This window comes from Mus caroli, unplaced genomic scaffold, assembly GCF_978045245.1.
Source record: "Mus caroli unplaced genomic scaffold, Mus_caroli_1 scaffold_9, whole genome shotgun sequence".
Taxonomy (NCBI): Eukaryota; Metazoa; Chordata; class Mammalia; order Rodentia; family Muridae; genus Mus; species Mus caroli.
Window position 1 is genome coordinate 116,526,889 of NW_028227264.1, and position 21,689 is coordinate 116,548,577.

General features: G+C 44.9%; 1 protein-coding gene across 1 annotated transcript in view; it reads right to left on the reverse strand.

The window, feature by feature from the left end:
* Myrfl (myelin regulatory factor like) overlaps nucleotides 1-21,689 on the reverse strand; it is a 121,537-nt gene that overhangs the window by 69,388 nt on the left and 30,460 nt on the right. The window contains exons 2-5 of the mRNA XM_021173503.3: nucleotides 18,341-18,431; nucleotides 5,319-5,386; nucleotides 4,979-5,225; nucleotides 4,232-4,323 (exon numbers count right to left, since the gene is read on the reverse strand). Of these exons, the coding sequence (XP_021029162.1) occupies nucleotides 4,232-4,323; nucleotides 4,979-5,225; nucleotides 5,319-5,386; nucleotides 18,341-18,431 (498 nt within the window). The remainder of the gene's footprint in view (nucleotides 1-4,231; nucleotides 4,324-4,978; nucleotides 5,226-5,318; nucleotides 5,387-18,340; nucleotides 18,432-21,689) is intronic.

Sequence of the window (21,689 nt, forward strand, 5' to 3'; positions counted from 1 at the left end):
ACAGAAAATGCACTTTCTTGGGATGTCGGCATTGAATGTCTCCTAGCAAACGTCTGAGTTTTGGTTGTTAGACCTCTCATCTGAGAATGCAAACAGGGTGTGGTGGTTTGTATATCCTTGGCGTATTCAGGGAGTGGCACTGTTAGGAGGTGTGGCCTTGTGGAGGAAGTCGGGGTGGGCTTTGAGACTCTCCTCCTAGCTGCCTGGAAGACAGTCTTCTTCCTGGCTGCCTTCAAATCAAGCTCTTTCTTCAGCACCATGTCTTCAGCCTGCGTGGACTGAACCTCTGAAACTGTAAGCCAGCTCCAGTGAGATGTTTGCCTTTATAAGAGTTGCTCGGGTCATGACGTCTCTTCACGGCAATGGGAACCCTAACTAGGGCTCAAGGCGATTCTAGAACTCCTCATGCCTACCTTGTACACCCAAATACCACATAGCATTAAAGCCCCAAAGCAAAGCCCACCAGTGTTTCTCTATTCACCCAAGCCTATCCTGGGCTTTATATTGCACCTAAAGGAGACACCAGGAAAGTGGCACCGCTCTCCAAGCTTCAGTTTCCTCATCTGCCAAGTGGAAACTCCATGGTTTCCTCCCTGGGAGCATCATCGGCTTCCTCGAACACCACCGGCTTCCTCTGTTGCACACCACCAAGTAGATGAAATGCAGCTACCAGGGAGACCAAATGCAGCCTAAGATAGGGGTCCTAGACTGAGTTTCTCCAGGTTAGAAATGGCACAGACTGGGACTGAGGCTGTGGTTCTCAAACTCCTGGGTACCCAGATATTGCTGGGAACCACCAAGAGTTAAGAACTCGGAGCAGGGGGGTGAGGGGTGAGAGGCGGGGTGGGGGGGGCCCAGGGTGGAATGGACCATGAGCATTTAAACGTAACTGCCTGTGGTATTGTTAATGTCTGCTATTCCAGAGAGGCCCTGGGAAATACTGATCTTGAAGTGACTGTATCTGCTGTGCTGACTGGAGACCAACTAACTTAGCCTTCTATTTGCTCACAGGTGATAACAGGGTCAGCGTACCCAGATGTAGCCAAAGGACGGCTCTGATCCTTCAGCTCTGCTCCCTCCAACCCTTCCCGGGAAAGAGTAAGCCAGAAGTTTGGCGCCAATGACACTGGAGTTATCACTGAAGATAGAGGCATGTTCTGTCCTTCTTCATCAAAATGGCAAAGGAATCCATCCTGGTGGCCAAGCTGAGGTGGTTTGGTCCCAGCTTCCCAGGGAGTTTCTAAGCGGCTAGTGAGGCCCTGGAGACCGCAGCACACTCTCAAGTTCCAGGCATGGGCCCAAGGTCGATGCTGGCATCCATTCTCCTTACTTCTAGTAACCAGCCCTTGGTGCCTTTTGCACACAAAGAACCACCCTAGACTTGGCTTTTCACAGCTCCTTAAATCATCTCCAAGGCAAGAAGCCACTTGCTCGAAATTCTTTGAAATTTATTTGATGTGAAGCACACACATTTTGGGTTTTTGTTTTACTTCTTTATAAGTAGATCTGCTGTATCACTATCCTCAGCTCAAGCAACAGGATCAGCCTTCCAGAACACACACACACACACACACACACACACACACACACACACACACACACCTTCCAATATGCACCACTGTCCTGCAGTCTGACAGCATAGAGAAATGTATAGAGATGGGATGAGAGATATGAGGTTGTTGCCCAATGGTTAGAGAGCTTACTGGGCATGAGCAAGATGCAGGGCTCCACCCCCCCCCCAGTGCCAGCATCAGAAAGAAGGAAGCAAGGCAGGTAAGAGGGAGAGGCAGAAGGGGAGGAGGGAGCAGGAGAGATATACCGTAATATAGTAACATAGGTATTGGCATCTTTTACTTGCCGTTATGTCCATGAGATTTTTTGATTATTGCTACATTATCATTTCCCACTATTGCTGCAAATGGCCTTCCTCCCTTTGTTTTTGTTACCTTGTCAAGCTCGGTTGTATAACCTGCCACTGACAACTGTCTAAGTTACGAGGAACGCAATGACGGACATTCTGAGCCTCGTGTCCCTCGTTGGGCATGTGTTTACTTTTCTAGGTCTAGTCCTAGCTGTTGCATCACAGACTGATAGGATGCGTCCGAGGATGTGCCACCAAATGCTATGGAGTGGTTGTGAGATGGGGGTTCTAAGTCTCCTTAACAAGTGATGGCACTGGGGTTCAAAGACCTTGAATAATCTGCTTGGCATCTCGGGGTTAAGAGGAAACCCCGGATGCAAACTTCCCTCTTCCCGTCATGGAATCTAAGGATTCCTAGAGAAAATGGAACACACTAAGGGCAGATTACCCAATTCTACTGGAGAAAGTCCTCGACTTGTGTCTGAATGCCTTTTGAAATAACCTGTACACCTCACTTTAAAACACTCTCAGGGGTGAAGGAAGCCAAAATTGTGATTCTTGCCTGACCACGGGAAGTCATACTGAGAGAGTCCACTCATACATATATACATATACATATACATATACATATACATATACATATACATATACATATACATATACATATACATATACATACACACACACACATACATATAATCTGACTCCTGATAATAAGACTAGCACAGGCTTTTCCTTCCAATGTCAAGTGTTGTAAGGGCCCTTGGTCTCTGCATCACCAAATCAAACTGTAGATCTCCACCAGAAAATGTATACCAAACCTACCAACGCTATGTATCTGAATTAGCTAAGTCTTTAATGTTCTTTGTTTGAGGGCTTTTTGGCCCTGAAAATCGCTTCGTTTTCATTGCTTTCTCAGTTATCTGGAACTGATTCCCTTTAGCAAGCTTTTCAATGTCCTTTAAAGGGGACTTAAACAAGGGATCCAGGAGCTGCTACCTGCTGGGACCGTTCTGTTCTTCCTCTGAGCTTCCTTTGAAGATGGTGAGAAATCAATGCCTATTCTAAGAGAGCAGCGGAAAACCATCCCGGGATGAAGTTTAACTCTGGGATGGCCAAGACTAATTGAGAAGCACTATGGCCCTTTGAGGAACCTCTTGGAAGATCTGAATGGCTCGGTGTGCGTCATCCAGGCAGCTGGGGCATACTCAAAATAGTGAGCAAAGAGTCCCCTCAGCTCCCTGGAATTGTGATCCATGTTTCTGTTCTAGCTGTGCATCAAACCCTGAAGAAACTAGGGTACCCTGACAGGAAAGGCAGACAGAGGCTCTCCATCCAAAAGCAGGGATTTAGTAAGCACCCGGTGCTTCAGTGGTCGGGGAGAAAAGGCTAACTACAGGTGGTCATAGATCCGTGAGACAGGGAAGGAAGTAGTAAGAAAGAGGGTCAAGGCTCAACTTGAATAGAACTGACGTCCATGCTCTCCTAACATGACCGCTCTCTGAGATGACCACATTTGGGACTTGGCTAAGAGGGTGATGTCATTGTCTTTAACCACAAACAACAAAGCCATGTACAGACGTGCCGATGCCTGAAACCAGTGGTCTCTGAAAGAGTCCTCTCCTACCACAGGGCTAGTTAAGGCAAAGCGACCTCAGCTGGTAAGAAGCAGCAGTCCTTCCTTTCAGAACATGCATCGCGAGAGTTTGGGAACAGGAACAGGAGGAACCCCTGGGTTTCTCACAAAACTGACTCTCAGAACGTGGGATTTATACACTGAATTTGGGGCACGATTCACACTGCGCACAGTTGAATGTTTCTAGTAGCAAGCAGAATTGGCCTAGAGTATTAACCCTTCTCCTAAAAATTCCAGCAGTTCACCTTCAGATTCCAAAGGACCAAGCAAGCTCTTGCCAACACCATCCCTTTGAGCTCAAAACAAATGCACTACATGTTATATAAGATAATGCACATGTAGATACATACACCCGTGCACATTACATACCTATACTTGAACACAAGAAAGTTACAGAGGGTGACAAGAAAACAGGCAGCCAATAGGCTCTTGGAAGCTCTGTCTATACCATTTCCCTGGGTTGGAGCCTGTCATCTGAGACACGTTTCTCCTAAAAGAGGAAGCATTTTACCTGAATGGGAGAGACAGAGTAGCAGGTGCCCCAGGGGCACCTGTGTGACTGAGCTGCAGGAAAGATACATCAATGGGGCTGGAATACAGTCCCAAAGCCTATTGTTTGTCTTCTATGAGAGGGAACACAGCTGTGTGGAGCTGCTGAGAGGCAGGTCAAAAGCCTTCACCCGACAGCCAAGGCTTTCATGCCTTGACTTTGTCACAAACCCACACTCGCTCACTTGGTCTGAGGTAGTGGGCCCATGCGCTACAGTCCCACGAGTCCTCTTGGATCTGCGAGTGCTTTCTCTTCTTTGTCGGGGGTAACGAGGCTCTAAAAGTTGAGAAACAGAAAGGTTAGTTAGCAACTCGGCTTGTTGCACGAGAGCAAACGAGCTCCCCAGACCTTTGCTCTCTGATTTCCCAAGTCTAATTCCAGTTCTCTAAGGTTTCTTGGGCGCTACTCTTCTAAAATGTAGTCTTTCTATAGACAACCAATGGAAGATCCACCTGCCTGAAAGGTATAGTTTCAAAGCAGAGGAGACACGGACTGAACATGCAGGTGTACATTTTACATCTATGAGTTCTCTTCGCACAGAACCTGATCACTTTCACAGATGGCCCTGGCTTTGCAGAGAAGGAAGAACAGAGGTCAGAAAGAGGAAAGAAGAAAAAGAAACCTTGATTGACAGTTATCTAAGACCTAACTCAAACTGCCCTGCGGTCCTCTGCTGGAAGCAGCCTAAGCAAGCGGTGCTTCATCCCGCCACCTGGAGTTGTTATACATATTTCTGACATGTTAACTTTTTGTCAGGTGAAGACCGTGAATGGAGATTTTTAATGAAGACTGTCTAAACCAGGAACAGAGATCCTCATGGTCCCTTTGTACGCCTCCACACTGCCACCTGCTGGACAGGCTGCCGTGGTCCCTTCTGGCACTCCAGCTGTGGATGCTGAAGTGATTCCTAACCAAATATCTTATCCTTTACCCAGGAACGTGGCACAAAGGCTGCTGGTGGAAAGAGCAACTCGTCCCCAACCGGGAGGGCCCCGTTTGGTGCCGGCAGGTGGCGGGGTGACTGGACTCCGGGTAGCCGTTCTGAAAACTGCTGTGGGTTTGGCCGGCCATGCTCTGGGATGGATGCTCAGGCAGGGGCCCGGGTGCTGTGGTGGAGTGGAGGAAAGCAGCTGGGATCCTCCCTGCAGGAGGAGGTCTCGGGGTCCTGCAGCATGCGCCTGCAGGGGAAGACAGGAGCGACAGTACCTCTCATTCTCACTGCCGAGACCTGAGTCAACCGTGCATGCAAGGTGCTATGTGGATGGACTCACCTTTGACCTGTGGAGGAGAGCGTGGGTCGGATGCAGAGTAAGGTGGGGTGTCAGGGAGCTGCCGTTGCCTGGGGATCAGAAATATTGCTTTTCTTTTTGTTCTGTTTTAGTTTCATGTCCTGTTTTAGTCACTGACAGGAGGCAACCCCCCGTGGGCAGCACCCAGGGAGGAAAGCTAAACTCAGACTGTGCCATGTGATGGGGTTGGGCTTCAAGTCCCAGTTCTTCTCTTCACCTCTCTAGAACCCTGACCCCACACCACACCACACACACACACACACACACACCATAGAAATCATTACCACACCCTCTCCAGAGAAGATTTGTGAGACTTATGGAAATGTCCACAAAGCCTGAGCTGCAACGCTCCAAACTTATGTTCACTGGAGAGGTAAATGTTGTCACTGAAGCAAGCAATGGTCTTCCGTTCATGTAGGTGTGGGCGCGTCCCAAAAGCTCTTGGAAGTGACTCAAGGGTTCCAGAAAAGGAACATCATAAAAGTTTGTTTTCATCCGTCACCATTTGGGGGCTTGGAGGAGTTAAGGAGGGGGAGGGGTGATGGAGAGGCAGTGGGGTTAGGATATAATGACACATCTGTATGAAAATGTCATTATGATGTCCACCACTTTGTATGCTAAGTTTAAAAGGTAAATTTTTAAACAGAGAAGTTTATTTTTTATTTAAATTTTATCCTCAAACTGGCTCTTTAAAGTTTATTTGCCCTCTATTAATCAGGAAGAGAGAATATATATCAATCTTTATCAGTATAAAGAAATACAGAGGTATGAACGCTAAAAGTTTTAGAGTACCCTAGGCTAGACCAGCACAAACTGAATTTCAGCAATACAGTGGCAGCAGAGATTGGATGGCAGGCTAAGTTAACAGAGACTGCCTGGATCTGGCACAGAGGGCATCCAGACTTGACAGGGAGACCAGCCATCAAACAAAACTCAGGACACTAAAGTCACCTCACGCTTCAAATTTAGAAGACAGGTAGAGTTGGAAACAGGATAGGATGTAGGTAGAAGGAACATCTAGACCCTTGGGTAAGCCTCCTGTCTTAGTTAGGGTTTCTTTTCCTGCACAAACATCACGACCAAGAAGCAAATTGGGGAGGAAAGGGTTTATTCGGCTTACACTTCCATGCTGCTGTTCATCACCAAAGGAAGTCAGGACTGGAACTCAAGCAGGTCAGGAAGCAGGAGCTGATGCAGAGGCCATGGAGGGATGTTACTTACTGGCTTGCTTCCCCTAGCTTGCTCAGCTTGCCTTCCTATAGAACCCAGGACTACCAGCCCAGGGATGGCACCACCCACAATGGGCCCTCCCCCCTTGATCACCAACAGAGAAAATGCCCCACAGCTGGATCTCATGGAGGCACTTCCCCAACTGAAGCTCCTTTTTCTGTGATAGCTCCAGCTGTGTCAAGCTGACACATAAAATCAGCCAGTACAGCCCCATTGGTCACTCCAAAGCTGAGAAGGTTTGTTTTCTGAGGAAATGAAGCCAGGAAGACTGTAGTACAGATGACCAGTCACAACTCAGCCTGCTGGCGTGAACACGGAAAGCTGCGTCACAAATCTAAATACTGACACTGGGACAGACCTCTGTGGGAGAGAGCTTGCTTATCACGTGTTAGGGACTGAGTTCAATCCTCAGCACTGCGGAAGAAAGAGAAATCTCAGTGCTGAACTGTCAGGCCCTTCCTCAACTCCACTCTGCATACATCTAAGCAGATTTAACACAAGTGAGAAACGGGAGTATTATTCCCAAGGAACAGTGAATGAGCTGTGGGTAAGGAGGGGGCACGCCCTTTTAATGATATATGATGAAGAAATTGTGTGTGTGTGTGTGTGTGTGTGTGTAAGTGTGTGTGTGTGAGTGTGTGAGTGTGTGAGTGTGTGTGTGTGTGTGTGTGTGTGTGTGTGTGTAGACACATACATACTTGTGTAGGCCATAAGAAGGTGTCAGATTCTTTGGAGCTGGAGTTACAGGTAGATACAGGCTGCCACATATAGATGTTAGTCGAGCTTGTGTCCTCAAATGGTCACTGAGCCATCTCTCCTCCCCTCCCCATCTTAGTAATCTTAACTGAAAATAAATAGCCAGTCTCGGTCACTCTTCAGTGACGTCCATCCTTTGAACATGATGATCTGCACACAGAACTGACACAGATCAACGAAACAGCAGACACCGCAGACACCGCCAGGAAGCCAGGGACGCTAAAGCCAGAGCGGCCACCTGTATAAGGAATGTGGAGGAATCCCCAACAGCTCTCCTGCCTATGAAATGCATGGTCGGCTCCTGCCAGACCTGGTCTTCCAGCCAGTGGAGACCTTAAGTTGTGGGAGGGCATAACTCCCCAAAGACTCTGGAAAATGAACAAAATCAACAGGACTCTGGAGAGATGGCTAGACTTGGAGGTAGGAAGTGGCAGGCAGTGATGGTCTGTTTACAGCTCCTAGCTAGCCAGGGTTGAAACTCCAAAACAAACGCACAGTCCTTCAGGCCTGAGGACTCAGAAAAGACTTTGGAACAAACAAGGATGCTGAAACTTAATGGGGTATCTTGGAAAACAGAGGGGCACCCCATCGTCTGTGTCTAACTGCCTGCATCTCTTGCTGAGTCTCTGTGCTGTTGCCTCATGTGGTGGGGAACTGCAAAGTGAACCAGCTCTCAAGAGAGTCTACAGTTGGTGCCTGTCAAAACAAAAGTTGTCCACTGTTCAGAGAAATGTAGATGAAGCCCTGCGCCCAGCAACTGCAGCACATGTTGGTGATGTCAGAGGACTGTAAGTGTTGCTTGTCTTCAGCAGACTCTGCTCCCCAGCCCCAAATTCAGCACAGCCACGCCCTTTTCCTTATTATCAGCCCAAGCTCGGTACATTTCATGGATTTAGAGAAATGTTACCGTTCCTTTTCAGAGAATTTAAAGGAGGAATTTATCAGTGCTACCTTCAAAACTAGACAAACTGCCAAAAACTAGCACAGGCGATACACGCCTTATTTTTTTCAGTTAGTTGTTTGCAATTGCAATTACTCTGCACCGGAAGTTCCCTCCTGATCAGTGTCAAGGACCTAGTACCTCAGGTCCTATGGGACCTTCGCAATCTGAATTTGTCTCTTACATCAAAGGGATTTCCATAAACCAGACAGGCACCAGAGAGCGATGGACAGATGGGTCACTCTTTGAGTGGCTAACATTGTCTCTAGCTTCTGGAATAGATGGTTATTTTTAAAAATTCAAGAGATTCTTAGCAGCTGACCAAAAAAAAAAAAAAAGTGCTAATTTGCCTTCTCATTTCCTTGCTTTTGGACACACAACCTGCTTTTGTTCTTTGGAGGATTCTGGAGGTTGGGGCTGTACTGGCTGGTTTTGTGTGTCAATTGGACACAGCTGGAGTTATCACAGAAAAAGGAGCTTCAGTTGAGGAAATGCCTCCATGAGATCCAGCTGTAAGGCATTTTCTCTGTTGGTGATCAAGGGGGGAGGGCCCCTTGTAGGTGGTGCCATCCCTGGGGTGATGGTCCTGGGTTCTATAAGAGAGCAAGCAGGCTGAGCAAGCCAGGGGAAGCAAGCCAGTAAGTAACATCCCTTCATGGCCTCTGCATCAGCTCCTGCTTCCTGACCTGCTTGAGTTCTAGTCCTGACTTCCTTTGGTGATGAACAACAATGTGGAAGTGTAAGCTGAATAAACCCTTTCCTCCCCAACTTGCTTCTTGGTCATGATGTTTGTGCAGGAATAGAAACCCTGACTAAGACAGGGGCTATGAGAAGCAAGAAACCAGAGGCTTTAGCTCCCAGTGGCTGAGGTCAGATGTACCTTTATGCCCTGTGCCCAAAGCAGACAGTGCTGCTTTCAGATGACAATGCTGATGGAGTCCTAGACTTACTGACTGCATGCTATGCTACTGACTTCACGAGACACCAGGCAGGACCCACACACATCAAAGCAAGACTGTCATGTGACTATCCTGGTAAGACCAGCTACAATTCAGCAGCCAGGTCCCTCATTTCCTCCTGATACTCCCCTGTGTTCACACTCACTTATGTCAGCTATACCCCTCTGGAATGCCACAGAGAACTCAGCTCAGCACAGTACCCCACCCCACCCCCAGAGCTGGAGCCCCATAAATATGAAAGATTAAAACAAAGCATGAACACACTTCACGTGTAAGTTCATCTACGAGCGCTGTCATGGCCACCACGTCTGAAATGGCAGCCTTCCCCAGTCCTACTTATCATATCTTCCTCTAGTGTGTCTTTATCTCATTAAGGGGCTCCAGACTACCCGCCATTGTCTCTCGGTTCCCACTGGAGTGATGTTAACAGCGGTGGCGTGCCAAGACTGGAGAAAGCAAATGCTTGAGCATCCAAGAGCCAGCAACAAGGAAACGCATTGTCCCAGGAGAATCTCAAATCCACACTGAAGCCTATTATTATCTTCAAATGCATCACCAATCCTGGAGGGGAGAAAAGCAGGGTGCCCTGCCTGGACAGACTGCTCTTTGCCCTTGGTAAACTCTCAACAAGGAATCCATGTGTTTCATTCCTGGTTGTAGCTCATCCCCAACTACAAGATAGCTGTTATGAACGATGTTCCCTGTAACTTTAATGTGCATGATTTATCTCCCCGATGTGGACCTTCATGTTAAAGACACATCTTAATAGTAAGTGTGCCCCACTCCATAGTACCCCAGAGATAAACGCTTGCCCAAGTACAGTTTGAGTTTGTAACTATTACCCTGAAATTGAGATTTTTCTGTTTTTCTTTTTTTTTTTTTTGGATAGCTCTGAAGACTTATCAGTGGCTAAGGTATCCAAAGAAAGCCATTTCACAACAGGACAGGAAGAAACAGGACAGGGAAGATGTCACGACCCCCCTGAAGCCCACTTGCAAGCCGCAAGGCTCTGACTCTTGCTACCCCTGCTGCTTTAGAGGCAGAGACCCCTTTTGTTGAATCTTGTCTGAGCCTGTCACCAGGCTAAATCTTACATCTGTTGACTCACCTGATGTCTGTCATCCCAGATACAGAAGTGCTATGACTGTCCTTGCTCCCTACTGAAGCCAGGACTGACGATATTACACAGTACGCCCGGGGTTGATACCTGATGAGTGGTCAGAGCGGAGGGTCATACTACACCAGAGCTCTCCCCTTCCATGCTCTCAATGCGGATCTAGCTAATCCTACTCATCATTATAGGCAACTTCATTTGTTTTTACAAATGCCCATAGGGTGAGGAAGAGTGGAGCACTGTCTGAGCCTAGGTTTTCTCTCTAGGCTTCCTCAGACTTCATGAGTTTGAACCCTGGAATTAAATGAGTCAATGTATTCACAGAGCTGTTAACGAGCTCTTCCCACAGAACTACACATAGCACCTCACCCCCTTCCACAACTTCAAGGGTTCAGCATCACGTTCTAGGGGACCACAGAAATGTAACGTACTCCCGACTCTTTATTCATCTGAGTGCCAACTAAAACCTAAAACCCTAGCTGCTTAAGCTGAACCTCCAGACACAAATAAAATAAAACCAGGTGCCATCTCCTTGGTGACCTATGTGTCCCCACCTCCATGACATCTCCTCTACTATGAAGTTCCCACACACCCTCATATAACCAAAGCTATATATATATTAGGTATACATAATAACATTTGACCTATTGTTGATGGTGCCTCCATATTATAATATTACCTAAGGATTTTATATCCATCTGTGATGCTGTTGTTTGTTTGTTTGTTTGTTTGTTTGTTTGTTTTTAGGCAGGGACTGACTAGGTAGGCCTGGCTGGCCTGGAACTCACCATGTTACAGAGGCAAACCTTGAAGTCTCATAGATCCACCTGCCTCTACCTTCTGAGTGTTGTGTGCATCATGTGTGTGCCTGGTGCCCAGAGAGATAAAGAGAGAACATCTGGGTTGTACAGCCATACAGATAGTTGCGAGCCATCAGGTGGACAATGGGATTCAAACATGGTTCCTCTGCAAGGGTAAGGAGTATTCCTAGCTCCTGAGGCAATTCTCCAGTCATTGACAGTGGCCTTTCTTAATAGCCATTAATTAATGAGCAAGTTAGTAAAAGGAAATAACTCAGTACTGTGGTAAACACAGATCTGAAATTCATCTCTGCCCAAGCCAATCAATCAATCAATCAATCAATCAATACCATATATCTCAGAGCTATTGGGTTAAATACCACCACCAACCTGCATAAAGAAGACTGGGATTCTAAAATATTCAAAACTTAAAGTGTAATACTTTTGTATTGTAGAGTAAAATAAGTTTGTATTGACATCATGGCTAGGCCTGCTTCTCCTTACTCCTGCTTAGACATAACTGTCTCACATACCCGCCTGCATACAAGCAGGTTTTATCAAGCGGCAACAGGCTCTCAGATCATGGGAGTCTGGAAACCTTTGTAAAGCCAACGGCTTGGATCTCTTTTGAGTTGTACTTTTCAATAGATTATTGTAGATACTTTTAATGTATTTCCTGGGTTTCATGTTTTTCCAAAGCATTCCTCAAAATAGCAATCAGTCTCAAAGCCCACTTGTGGGAGCAAGGATGCATGTGGTTCCACTAGGCAAAGGCTCAACCCCAGTTTTGCATTAGAGCATCTCTGATTAACTCTAGACCTCAGCCTCCTCCTCTATGAGCCATAGAAATAAGTTCATGGCATCACCCATGAAATTAAGTGTAGAACACTACTGCCTGGTGCTAGTAGATACTCAACAATACCCATTTCTCATCTCCCTCACTTATAGCCTGCCCCTTCAACCCGCTGCCAAAGATACAGAGTGGATTCTCTTGGGAAAACCAAGCCTGAACCTTAATAGCAAAGGCTAAGGTTGTGGGTAGATCTACAGGAAGGACCATGATTGTCGTAGACACGTCACAATGGCTTGAGGGTCCTAGGACACAACCGGACTTTCCACATAAGAAGGTGGTCCTTTGAGTTAGGTTTCTGTTTATATCCTTCATCCTCGAACAGTTGCTGTGTTCCCACTTAAATGTGGAAGCTCAAGTGTTCATCTCATAGGAAGAGGCTATGGAAGAGGAGCAACTAGACCCTAAGAAGAGAGCTAGGGAGTAGAGCTGGGATGGTTAAGGATGCAGTGGTCCAGCAGAGTGAGACAAAGAACTCAATGTTCTATGACACACTAGCATAACCACACTTGGTAATAAAAAAACACCTACATATTTCAAAATAATAGAGAGGATTTTAAAGGTTGCCACCATAAGTAATAGTGAATATTTGAGCTGATGGGTATAATAATTACCTCAACTTGATTTGATCATTGTGCATCTTATACTTTGAGTGTACTGTCACAGACCCCATAAATACATACAATTATGATTCCATTTAAAACATACATTTTTAAGGCTGGAGAGATAGCTGCTCTTCCAGAGGTCCTGAGTTCAATTCCCAGTAACCACATGGTGGCTCACAACCATCTGTAATGGGATCTGATGCCCTCTTCCAGTATGTGTCTGAAGACAGCAACAGTGTACTCATATAAATAATAAAATACTCATATAATAATAAAAATAAACTTTCTCCCCGAGTTGCTAACAAAACAAAACAAAACATACATTTTAAAAAATGTTCTGCCGGGCGGTGGTGGCGCACGCCTTTAATCCACTTGGGAGGCAGAGGTAGGCGGATTTCTGAGTTCAAGCCCAGCCTGGTCTACAGAGTGAGTTCCAGGACAGCCAGGGCTACACAGAGAAACCCTGTTTCGAAAAAACCAAAAATAAATAAATAAATAAATAAATAAATAAATAAAAAATGTTCTAACCAGATTTATCAGGGAAAATTAGAAAAGAAAGCATTAATATGAATAACAAAAGCTCTCACTAGACCCTTCAGAGAATAAGGGGATGATGGTCAGATGCAATGGACCAACAACTCCTTAGGGGAGCTGGTGGAAAAGGTGCCAACACACACACACACACACACACACACACACACACACACACACACACACACAGAGGCTCCTGGACATCTGCTAATGCTGTTTGTATTGATGTTCTTGTTTGAAATGACTGTGTTGCCCAGGCTGTCTTTAAGCTTGGGAAGCTCCTGTCTCAACTTTGCACAAAGTCAGGACTACAGGTGCTTGTCACTGTGCCAGGCTAGAAGTAATGCTGATAGTCCTGAGTCTACCCACGCACTCCCACGCAGATAATTAAAGAAGAGAGAGAATTTCCTAATTGCTTAGAAGAGGCTATGATTACTCCAATTGCAAATTGGAGTAATTGCCATACAATACGGTGTAAGAAAGAAAAACTGGGGATTCAGGTTCTCATGAAGTGAACATAGGTGTAAATCCTCAACAGACCAGGTCGGTGATGCACACCTTTAATCCCAACACTCAGAAGTCAGAAACAGGCAGATCTCCATGAGTTCAAGGCCAGCCAGACCTACATGGCGAGTTACAGGCTGACCGAAAATGTTCACAAGTTACAGCTAGAAAGATGCTTAGCCCCGTGATACTTTTTAGGTTTTCTAAACCAAAAGAAAGAAACCCTAATTTTTAAAGAATAGACATAATATTTAAAGGATTATTTTTGTTGCTGTTGTTTTTTTGTTTTTTTCAAGACAGAGTTTCTCTATATAGCCTTGGCTGTCCTGGCATTCACTCTGTAGACAAGGCTGGCCTCGAACTGAGAAATCCACCTGTCTCTGCCTCCCAAGTGCTGGGATTAAAGGCATGCACCACCACTGCCCAGCTGTTTAAAGGATTATTTATTACACACACAGATAAAAAATAAATAAATGGGAAAGGAACACACAAAATTATGCCTAGCATCATTATCCATTAGGAAAAAACATAACTAAAACAATGAACAACTACAAACTTGTTAGGATAGCTTCATTTTGTTAGAATGGCTACATTTTGTTTGTCAGATGTTACATTTTGTTAGAATAGTTACATTTTGTTTGTCAGAATGCTACATTTTGTTAGGAGGATGGTAACATTTTGTTAGGCTACTACATTTTGTTTGTTGGGATGCTACATTTTGTTAGGACGGCTACATTTTGTTAGGCTGCTATAGTTTGTTTATTAGGATGCTACATTTTGTTAGGATGGCTACATTTTGTTAGGATGGCTAGGTTTTATATGTCAGGATGCTACATTTTGTTAGGATGCTACTTTTTTAAAAATTAATGAATCTGACAATGAAGAGAAGCAACTGGATAACTAATAGATTATAATATAAATATAAAAGAGTATGATAATAAGAGAATAGTTGGCAATTTTTACAGTTGCATTTGCATTTACAACAATATGACAATGCTGTCTTTATGCTACATATTTACTCTAGAGAAATTTAAACTCCTGGTCACACAAAACCCCAACAGGACTGGATAGAGATTGTTCAGTGGGTAAGAAGACTTTCCCACAAATACAAGGACTGAGTTTGGATCTCCAGAACCAGTTCAGAAAGCAAGGTATGGCCACTCGCACCATGTGGGGTCAGAGGTGGAAGGGTGGTACTTGGTAGAAGCCAGACTAGCTCTAGACTCAGAGAGAGGCCATGTCTCAAAAGAATAAGGCAGAGAGTGGCAGAGCAAGATTCTGCATCCTCCTCTGGTCTATGTGTGTACATGCAGGCACACAAAAATAACCAAAAATCTGTGTCTGAAAATGTATAAGGTAGTATTCATAACTGCTAAAAAGTATAACTAATCCAGATGTCTTCAAGCTTGGGAGTAGCTAGACCATGGTGTAAGCGTTCAGAGTCTTTCTCGGGAAGAAAAGAAATGAAAGATCAAGGGGATTCTAATTAGAAGACAACAGATTCAGAAAGTAGCATATGGCTTCATTTATTTGACATTCTGGGGTGTACTGGCTATTTTTGTGTCAACTTGACACAGCTGGAGTTATCACAGAGAAAGGAGCTTCAGTTGAGGAAATGCCTCCATGAGATCCAACTGTAAGGCATTTTCTCAATTAGTGATCAAGGGGGAAAGGCCCCTTGTGGGTGGGACCGTCTCTGGGCTGGTAGTCTTGGGTTCTATAAGAGAGTAGGCTGAGCAAGCCAGGGGAGGCAAGCCAGTAAAGAACATCCCTCCATGGCTTCTGCATCAGCTCCTGCTCCCTGACCTGTTTGAGTTCCAGTCCTGACTTCCTTTGGTGATGAACAGCAGCGTGGAAGTGTAAGCCGAATAAACCCTTTCCTCCCCAACTTGCTTCTTGGTCATGATGTTTGTGCAGGAATAGAAACCCTGACTAAGACAAATTGGTACCAGCAGAGTGGGGTATTCCTGTGACAACCTGACCATGCTTTGGGGAGGACTGTGGAAGGACTTTGGAACTTTGGACTTGAAGATCCATTCGTTGTTAAGAGCTCTGTCAGATGTTGTGTAGGAGCTTGGAAGATAATGTTGAGAACAGTGCAGATAATGTTGAGAACAGTGCAGAAGATGGAGGTCTGGTTTGTGAAATTTCAGAGGGAAAATTAAAGACTCTTTTCAGGGCCATTGCTGTTTTGATTGTGAAGATTTTGTAGTTCTGGTTAGCTGGGGCTGAAGAATCAGCTGTGATTAACAAGATACCAGAACTACTAAAGCAAAAACTTTGCATTGCTGGGACTATTGATGCTGGTTAGCTGGAGCTAAGAAATTAGCGGTGATTAAGAAGAGACCAGCATCGTTGAGGTGACATCTTCTGGGAAGTGTTTTCTGAAAGCACAAAGAGGCTGTGTTCCAGAGATAGGCAAGGTTGTACTCCTTCTGCAGCGGGACTTGGTAATGTGTAAGGGTCACCCAGGTGGTACTGGTTTTGAAGGCATGAAGGGGTCATGCAGAGGAGCTGAGGCTCAGCACTGTGAGAGGCCATGGAAGGCCATTGGTGAAGGTGCAGCCTCAGTTGTAATTGAAGGCCCAGGACTGAAGGGGTCATGCAGTGTTTTGGAGATGCCAGTACCATGAGATGACCACCAAGAGCAGCAGCAGCAGTGGAGTACAGGCATCTGGAGCCCAGAGGACGACGTGTGTGCTACAAAGGGCATGGCTGGAGAAGTGATCCAAGCCCTTGGAGGAGCCCAGAAGATCGTGAGTTGGATCCCAGACGTTGCACGGTTGGAGAATGATTTTTGCTTTGATTGTGACTGTGCCCTGATATTTTCCCTCTTGAAGGAAGAAACTGTTTTAGTGGAACCCACAGTTAGGAGACTTTTAATTGTAAAAAGACTTTGGATTTTAAAAGAGATGGATATTTTAAAGAGATTGAAATTTTAAGAATATGTAAAGACTGTGGGGCTTTTAAAGTTATTTAGATCTTGGGGATGAATAAGAATGTAAGGGTTGAGGCTTCCTAGTGATGTGTTTGTGTGTCAAGTTGACAAGGGGTCAATTGTACTGGCTATTTTTGTGTCAACTTGACACAGCTGGAGTTATCACAGAGAAAGGAGCTTCAGTTGAGGAAATGCCTCCATGAGATCCAACTGTAAGGCATTTTCTCAATTAGTGATCAAGGGGGAAAGGCCCCTTGTGGGTGGGACCGTCTCTGGGCTGGTAGTCTTGGGTTCTATAAGAGAGTAGGCTGAGCAAGCCAGGGGAGGCAAGCCAGTAAAGAACATCCCTCCATGGCTTCTGCATCAGCTCCTGCTCCCTGACCTGTTTGAGTTCCAGTCCTGACTTCCTTTGGTGATGAACAGCAGCGTGGAAGTGTAAGCCGAATAAACCCTTTCCTCCCCAACTTGCTTCTTGGTCATGATGTTTGTGCAGGAATAGAAACCCTGACTAAGACATGGGGGTAAAACAGAATCATAGAGACAGAGAAGAGAAACCAGTGGTTACCAGAGTACAGTGGTGCTCTATGGAGTTATCAACATTTAAAAGCCTTTCCAAATGGTTTCATTGAGACCTGAAGAATGACTCCGTGCCAGAGAGCACTTACTGCTTCTCCACAAGACCAGAGTTCAGTTCTTGTCACCCACCTGGTGGGTTCCTAACCCACCCCAGGGAAGCAATGCTTTCTTCTAGCCTCCGAAGGCACCTGAGCACACATGGCATATAGTTACACAAGTCAGGTGTGGGGAAGGGGATGCCTCCACAGGCCCATGTTGAGACATTCCTTCCCCCTGAGGGACCAGTCACATGACAGTATAGTATAGAATAGAGTTTATTCAGGGCAAGGGGAGGGAAATTGAGAGGGTAGTAGACAGAAAAAGGTGGGGGGGGAGAGAGAGAGAGAGAGAAGAAGGAGAAGGAGGAGGAGGAGAAGGAGAAGGAGAAGGAGAACGAGAACGAGAAGGAGAAGGAGAAGGAGAAGGAGAAGGAGAAGGAGAAGGAGAAGGAGAAGGAGAAGGAGAAGAAGAGGCCAGCCATGAGCACAGGGAGAGGGGGAAAGGGGCAAGAGGACAGAGCAAGAAGGCAAGAGCAAGAGAGAGCAGAGGGGGGCCAGCAACCCTTTTTATAGTGATTCAGGTATACATGGCTGATGCCAGGTAACTGGGGCAGAGTTTAGACAAAATGCTAACATACACAGACAAATACTCATGAACATAAAAATGATTAAAACATATAATAGGGAAATGTAAGCAACTTATATCATTGAGCTTAACAGCCTAGGTAAAATTAAGAAATTAATTGAGAGCCACATACAGCCTAAGGTAGTACCTACCCATCAGTAACCTGAATATCTCCAAGATCTAGTAGTAGAGAAACTGGAATTGCTGCAAAGGAAGGGATTTGGGAGAGCGAGAATAACCTTGAGGAAAAAGCACCAGGCCCTGGTAGCTTCACTGGTGAAATCTGCCCAAGGTTTATAGAAGAAATAAGATTAATTCTACTCAAGCTCTTGTACACACACACACACACACACACACACACACACACGCACGCACGCGCGCGTGCGCAAAGGCAACACTCTCCCAATCATTCAATTACATCATAATTTTAAAAACATCAAGTGGAGAGCAGGCCGCCATTACTGTGGAGAGCAGGGCTGCCATTACTGTGGAGAGCAGGGCTGCCATTACTGTGGAGAGCAGGGCTGCCATTACTTACAAGGCTCCTAAATCAAAGTCATTGCCCAAGAATTCTTCAAGCAGACTCGTATCCAGGGCTGGGTTCTCCAGAGTGCCACTGGCTCCCTGTGCTGCAAAGAGAAATTGAAAGTCTTGAGAACCACAGCCTTTCAGCCTGGCTGCTGAAACCTGGGCAAGCAGATGCCCAGACTCACAACGCATTTATCTGGGAATGTAGTCTCTTTGCCATTTAAATACTTCTTTAAGAAATTTCATCAGATCACCCTTTCCAGCAAGACTTCCTGGTATTATTTATATAAGAACAATTAGTTCTTATGTTTTATTTTAGCAAGTTCTCCTACTAAGTGTTCTGATCATTTGTGATGACAAGTTCTTTCTCCTGACTGTCTGAGGCTGCTGTAGCATTCTGTTTATGACCCTGTAAACACTGAATGCTTGTCTTGTGCACTGTTGAAAACTCGATTTCCCTTGCCCTCTCCCTCCCTTGTCCCTCCCCTTCCCCTTCCCCTTCCCCTTCCCCTTCCCCTTCCCCTTCCCCTTCCCCTTCCCCTTCCCCTTCCCCTTCCCCTCTTCTCCTTTAAGGAGAGAAACTTCATCTTCCTTATTTTTCCACATTGACCCGAGGCGTGAAAGAAGTAAGCAACAACATTATCAGTTGTTGGCTAGATAGACAATGAGTGACTGGGTGAGTGGACAGATGGATGCATGGCTTGCCGCTTGGTTTGACCAATGTAAGTTCAGTAGCTTTTTTACATTTTTGTTAGACTTCCTAGCATATCACAGTTCCATCCTTCGTCTTGTCTTACAAAATGATACATTTATTTTTCACTGATGGTTGTGAATATTACTAGAATTTTAAAAGAATATAAAATACAGTGTAAAAATATAATGAAGAAGAGAAAAAAAAATTAGGGGTTGGTGAAATGGCTTAGCAAGTAAAAGGAGATTTCTGTACATGTCTGACCACCTGAGTTTGGTTCTTGGAAAATATGGTGCAAAAAGGGAACCCCTCCAAAACGTTGTCTTCCACCCCCCATAGACACACATGCCCACCTTCACACGCACACACATACACACACAGAAATAATAAATAAAATAAAAACTTTTGACAGCAGTGAAAATTATTTTATACTCAGCAAACTCAAGTGAAAAATAACTGATTATCACAAATGATCAGACCATCAAATAAGATGGTTGGCTAAAATAAAATATGAAAACTAACTGTTCTTATATAAACAATACCAACTAACATTCAGATGATTATAATGGGGGGGGTTCATTTAAAATAACAAAAAGCCTAAAACACAAACCATAGCACTACTTAAATCTAGGACAGAAGAAACTAGTCCAACACATTAGTGATTTTTTTAACCCTATTTCTTGGCCTTGAAAGAATTCTTTAAAGCTGGTATTTCTAACAGCAAAGAAAGAATTATCTACATTCTACAGTCCCTATGGGTCCCATCAAGTTAGTTTTATTGTATTAAGTTCAAGTAAAATTAATATAGTATATGTAAGGTAAAATCTATTTATTAGCCAAATAGTGTGGTACACACCTGGAAGCCTCTGAGTGTGGGATGCAAATGTGATAAAACTGTGCATCTGAGGGCAGCCTGGCCAGTGTGAAATGTACCTCAGGAAATAATTGATTTCATTAAAAATCATCCTAGCCACTAATTTATTGTTATCTCTGTGAAGAGACACAATGGGTGTGATTACAACACTATTAACAGTGGCCCACTTAGAGTATTTAAGACAATTCTATCATTATTTGAAAACGACTACTTTATACTTTGGAAAAATAGGTTGTACAACTTCACATAAAATAATATTTAAAAAACAATTCTAAAGCCAAGTTGCCAGAATTCTCAAAAATGAAGAAAAAGCCTAGAATTACTCATAGCCTTGGAATAAATAGGAAAACTTCCACTCATTCTTATTAACAGACTCTCTATATAACAGCACAAAGGTCAGGCATGGTGAGACACACCTTTAAGCCTAGCACTCAGGAGGCAGAAGAGGGGAGATCTCTCTGAGTTTGAGTCCAGCTTGGTCTAAACTGCAAGTTCCAGGCCAGCAAGGGGCTGTCTCAAAATGAGAGAGAGAGAGAGAGAGAGAGAGAGAGAGAGAGAGAGAGAGAGAGAGAGAGAGGAAGAAGAAGGAGGAGGAGGAAGAGGAGGAGGAGGAGAAGGAGAAGGAGAAGGAGAAGAAGAAGAAGAAGAAGAAGAAGAAGAAGAAGAAGAAGAAGAAGAAGAAGAAGAAGAAGAAGAAGAAGAAGAAGAAAGGAGAGAAAGAGAGTGAAAGAAAGAAAGAGAGAGAGAGAGAGAGAGAGAGAAAGAATAAAGATAAATGTTAGGTAGATGATAGATGATAGGTAGATAAGTATATAGATGGTAGATAGATAGATAGATAGATAGATAGGCAGGGTGAAGAGATAACTGTTTAAAGTGCATGCTGTTCTTGCAGAGGACCCTCATTCAGTTCCCAGTAATCCCATGGGTGGCTCACAGCTGCCTATAACTACAGCTGCAGGAGATCCAATGCCCTCTTCTGGCCACCGTGAGCACCTGCTAAAAAGTGTCATACACTTACACAAACACAAACAGACAGAAATAAATTATAACTAAACAAGTAAACAAACAAACAAGGCAGCACCACAGAGCAGGCATTTAAAACGTGAACACTGTAACTCCCCCACCAGTTTCACAGTCATGGAATCTAAGGTGTGGTGGTTTGGGTGAGACTTGCCCCTATGTGCTCAGAGGTTTGAATACTTGATCCCCAGTTAGTGATGCTCTTTGGGGAGGCTTATGAGGTGTGGCCTTATTGTAGGAGGCGTGTCACGGACACTGGGCTTCGAGGTTTAAATGCTTCGCACCATTCCCTGTCTGCTGTCCCTGCTTCCTGCTTGGGTTGCAGGTTGTGTATAAGCTCTCAGATTGCTGATCCAGCTGCCAGGCCTGGCACCTCCACTCCACCATCATAAACTCGAAACTTCTGGAATCGTGAGCCCAAAAAAAACTCTTCCCTTTTCTAAGCTGCCTTGGTCATGGTTCTGTTATTGGTGTCTTACTTGGTTTTTGTTTAATTGCGAGCTATAAGTAGCACACCCTTGCAATGCACACAGAGAAATGTATAATAAGCCGATGAATTAATTAGTAAAATGGAATCACCGGTCACACATTTACAACACGAGCAACGTGATAATGCCTCAGCAGTTTCACAACTCTGGAACACAGAGGAAAAATGAAAGGCCACATTGGCAGAAATGAAATGTACAAAGAAAACCATAGACTAGTGGTGAATGCTGTCCAGTGGAATTGAAGTTTTGGAGACCCCATTAAGGTACAAAAAGATGATGCAGTCCT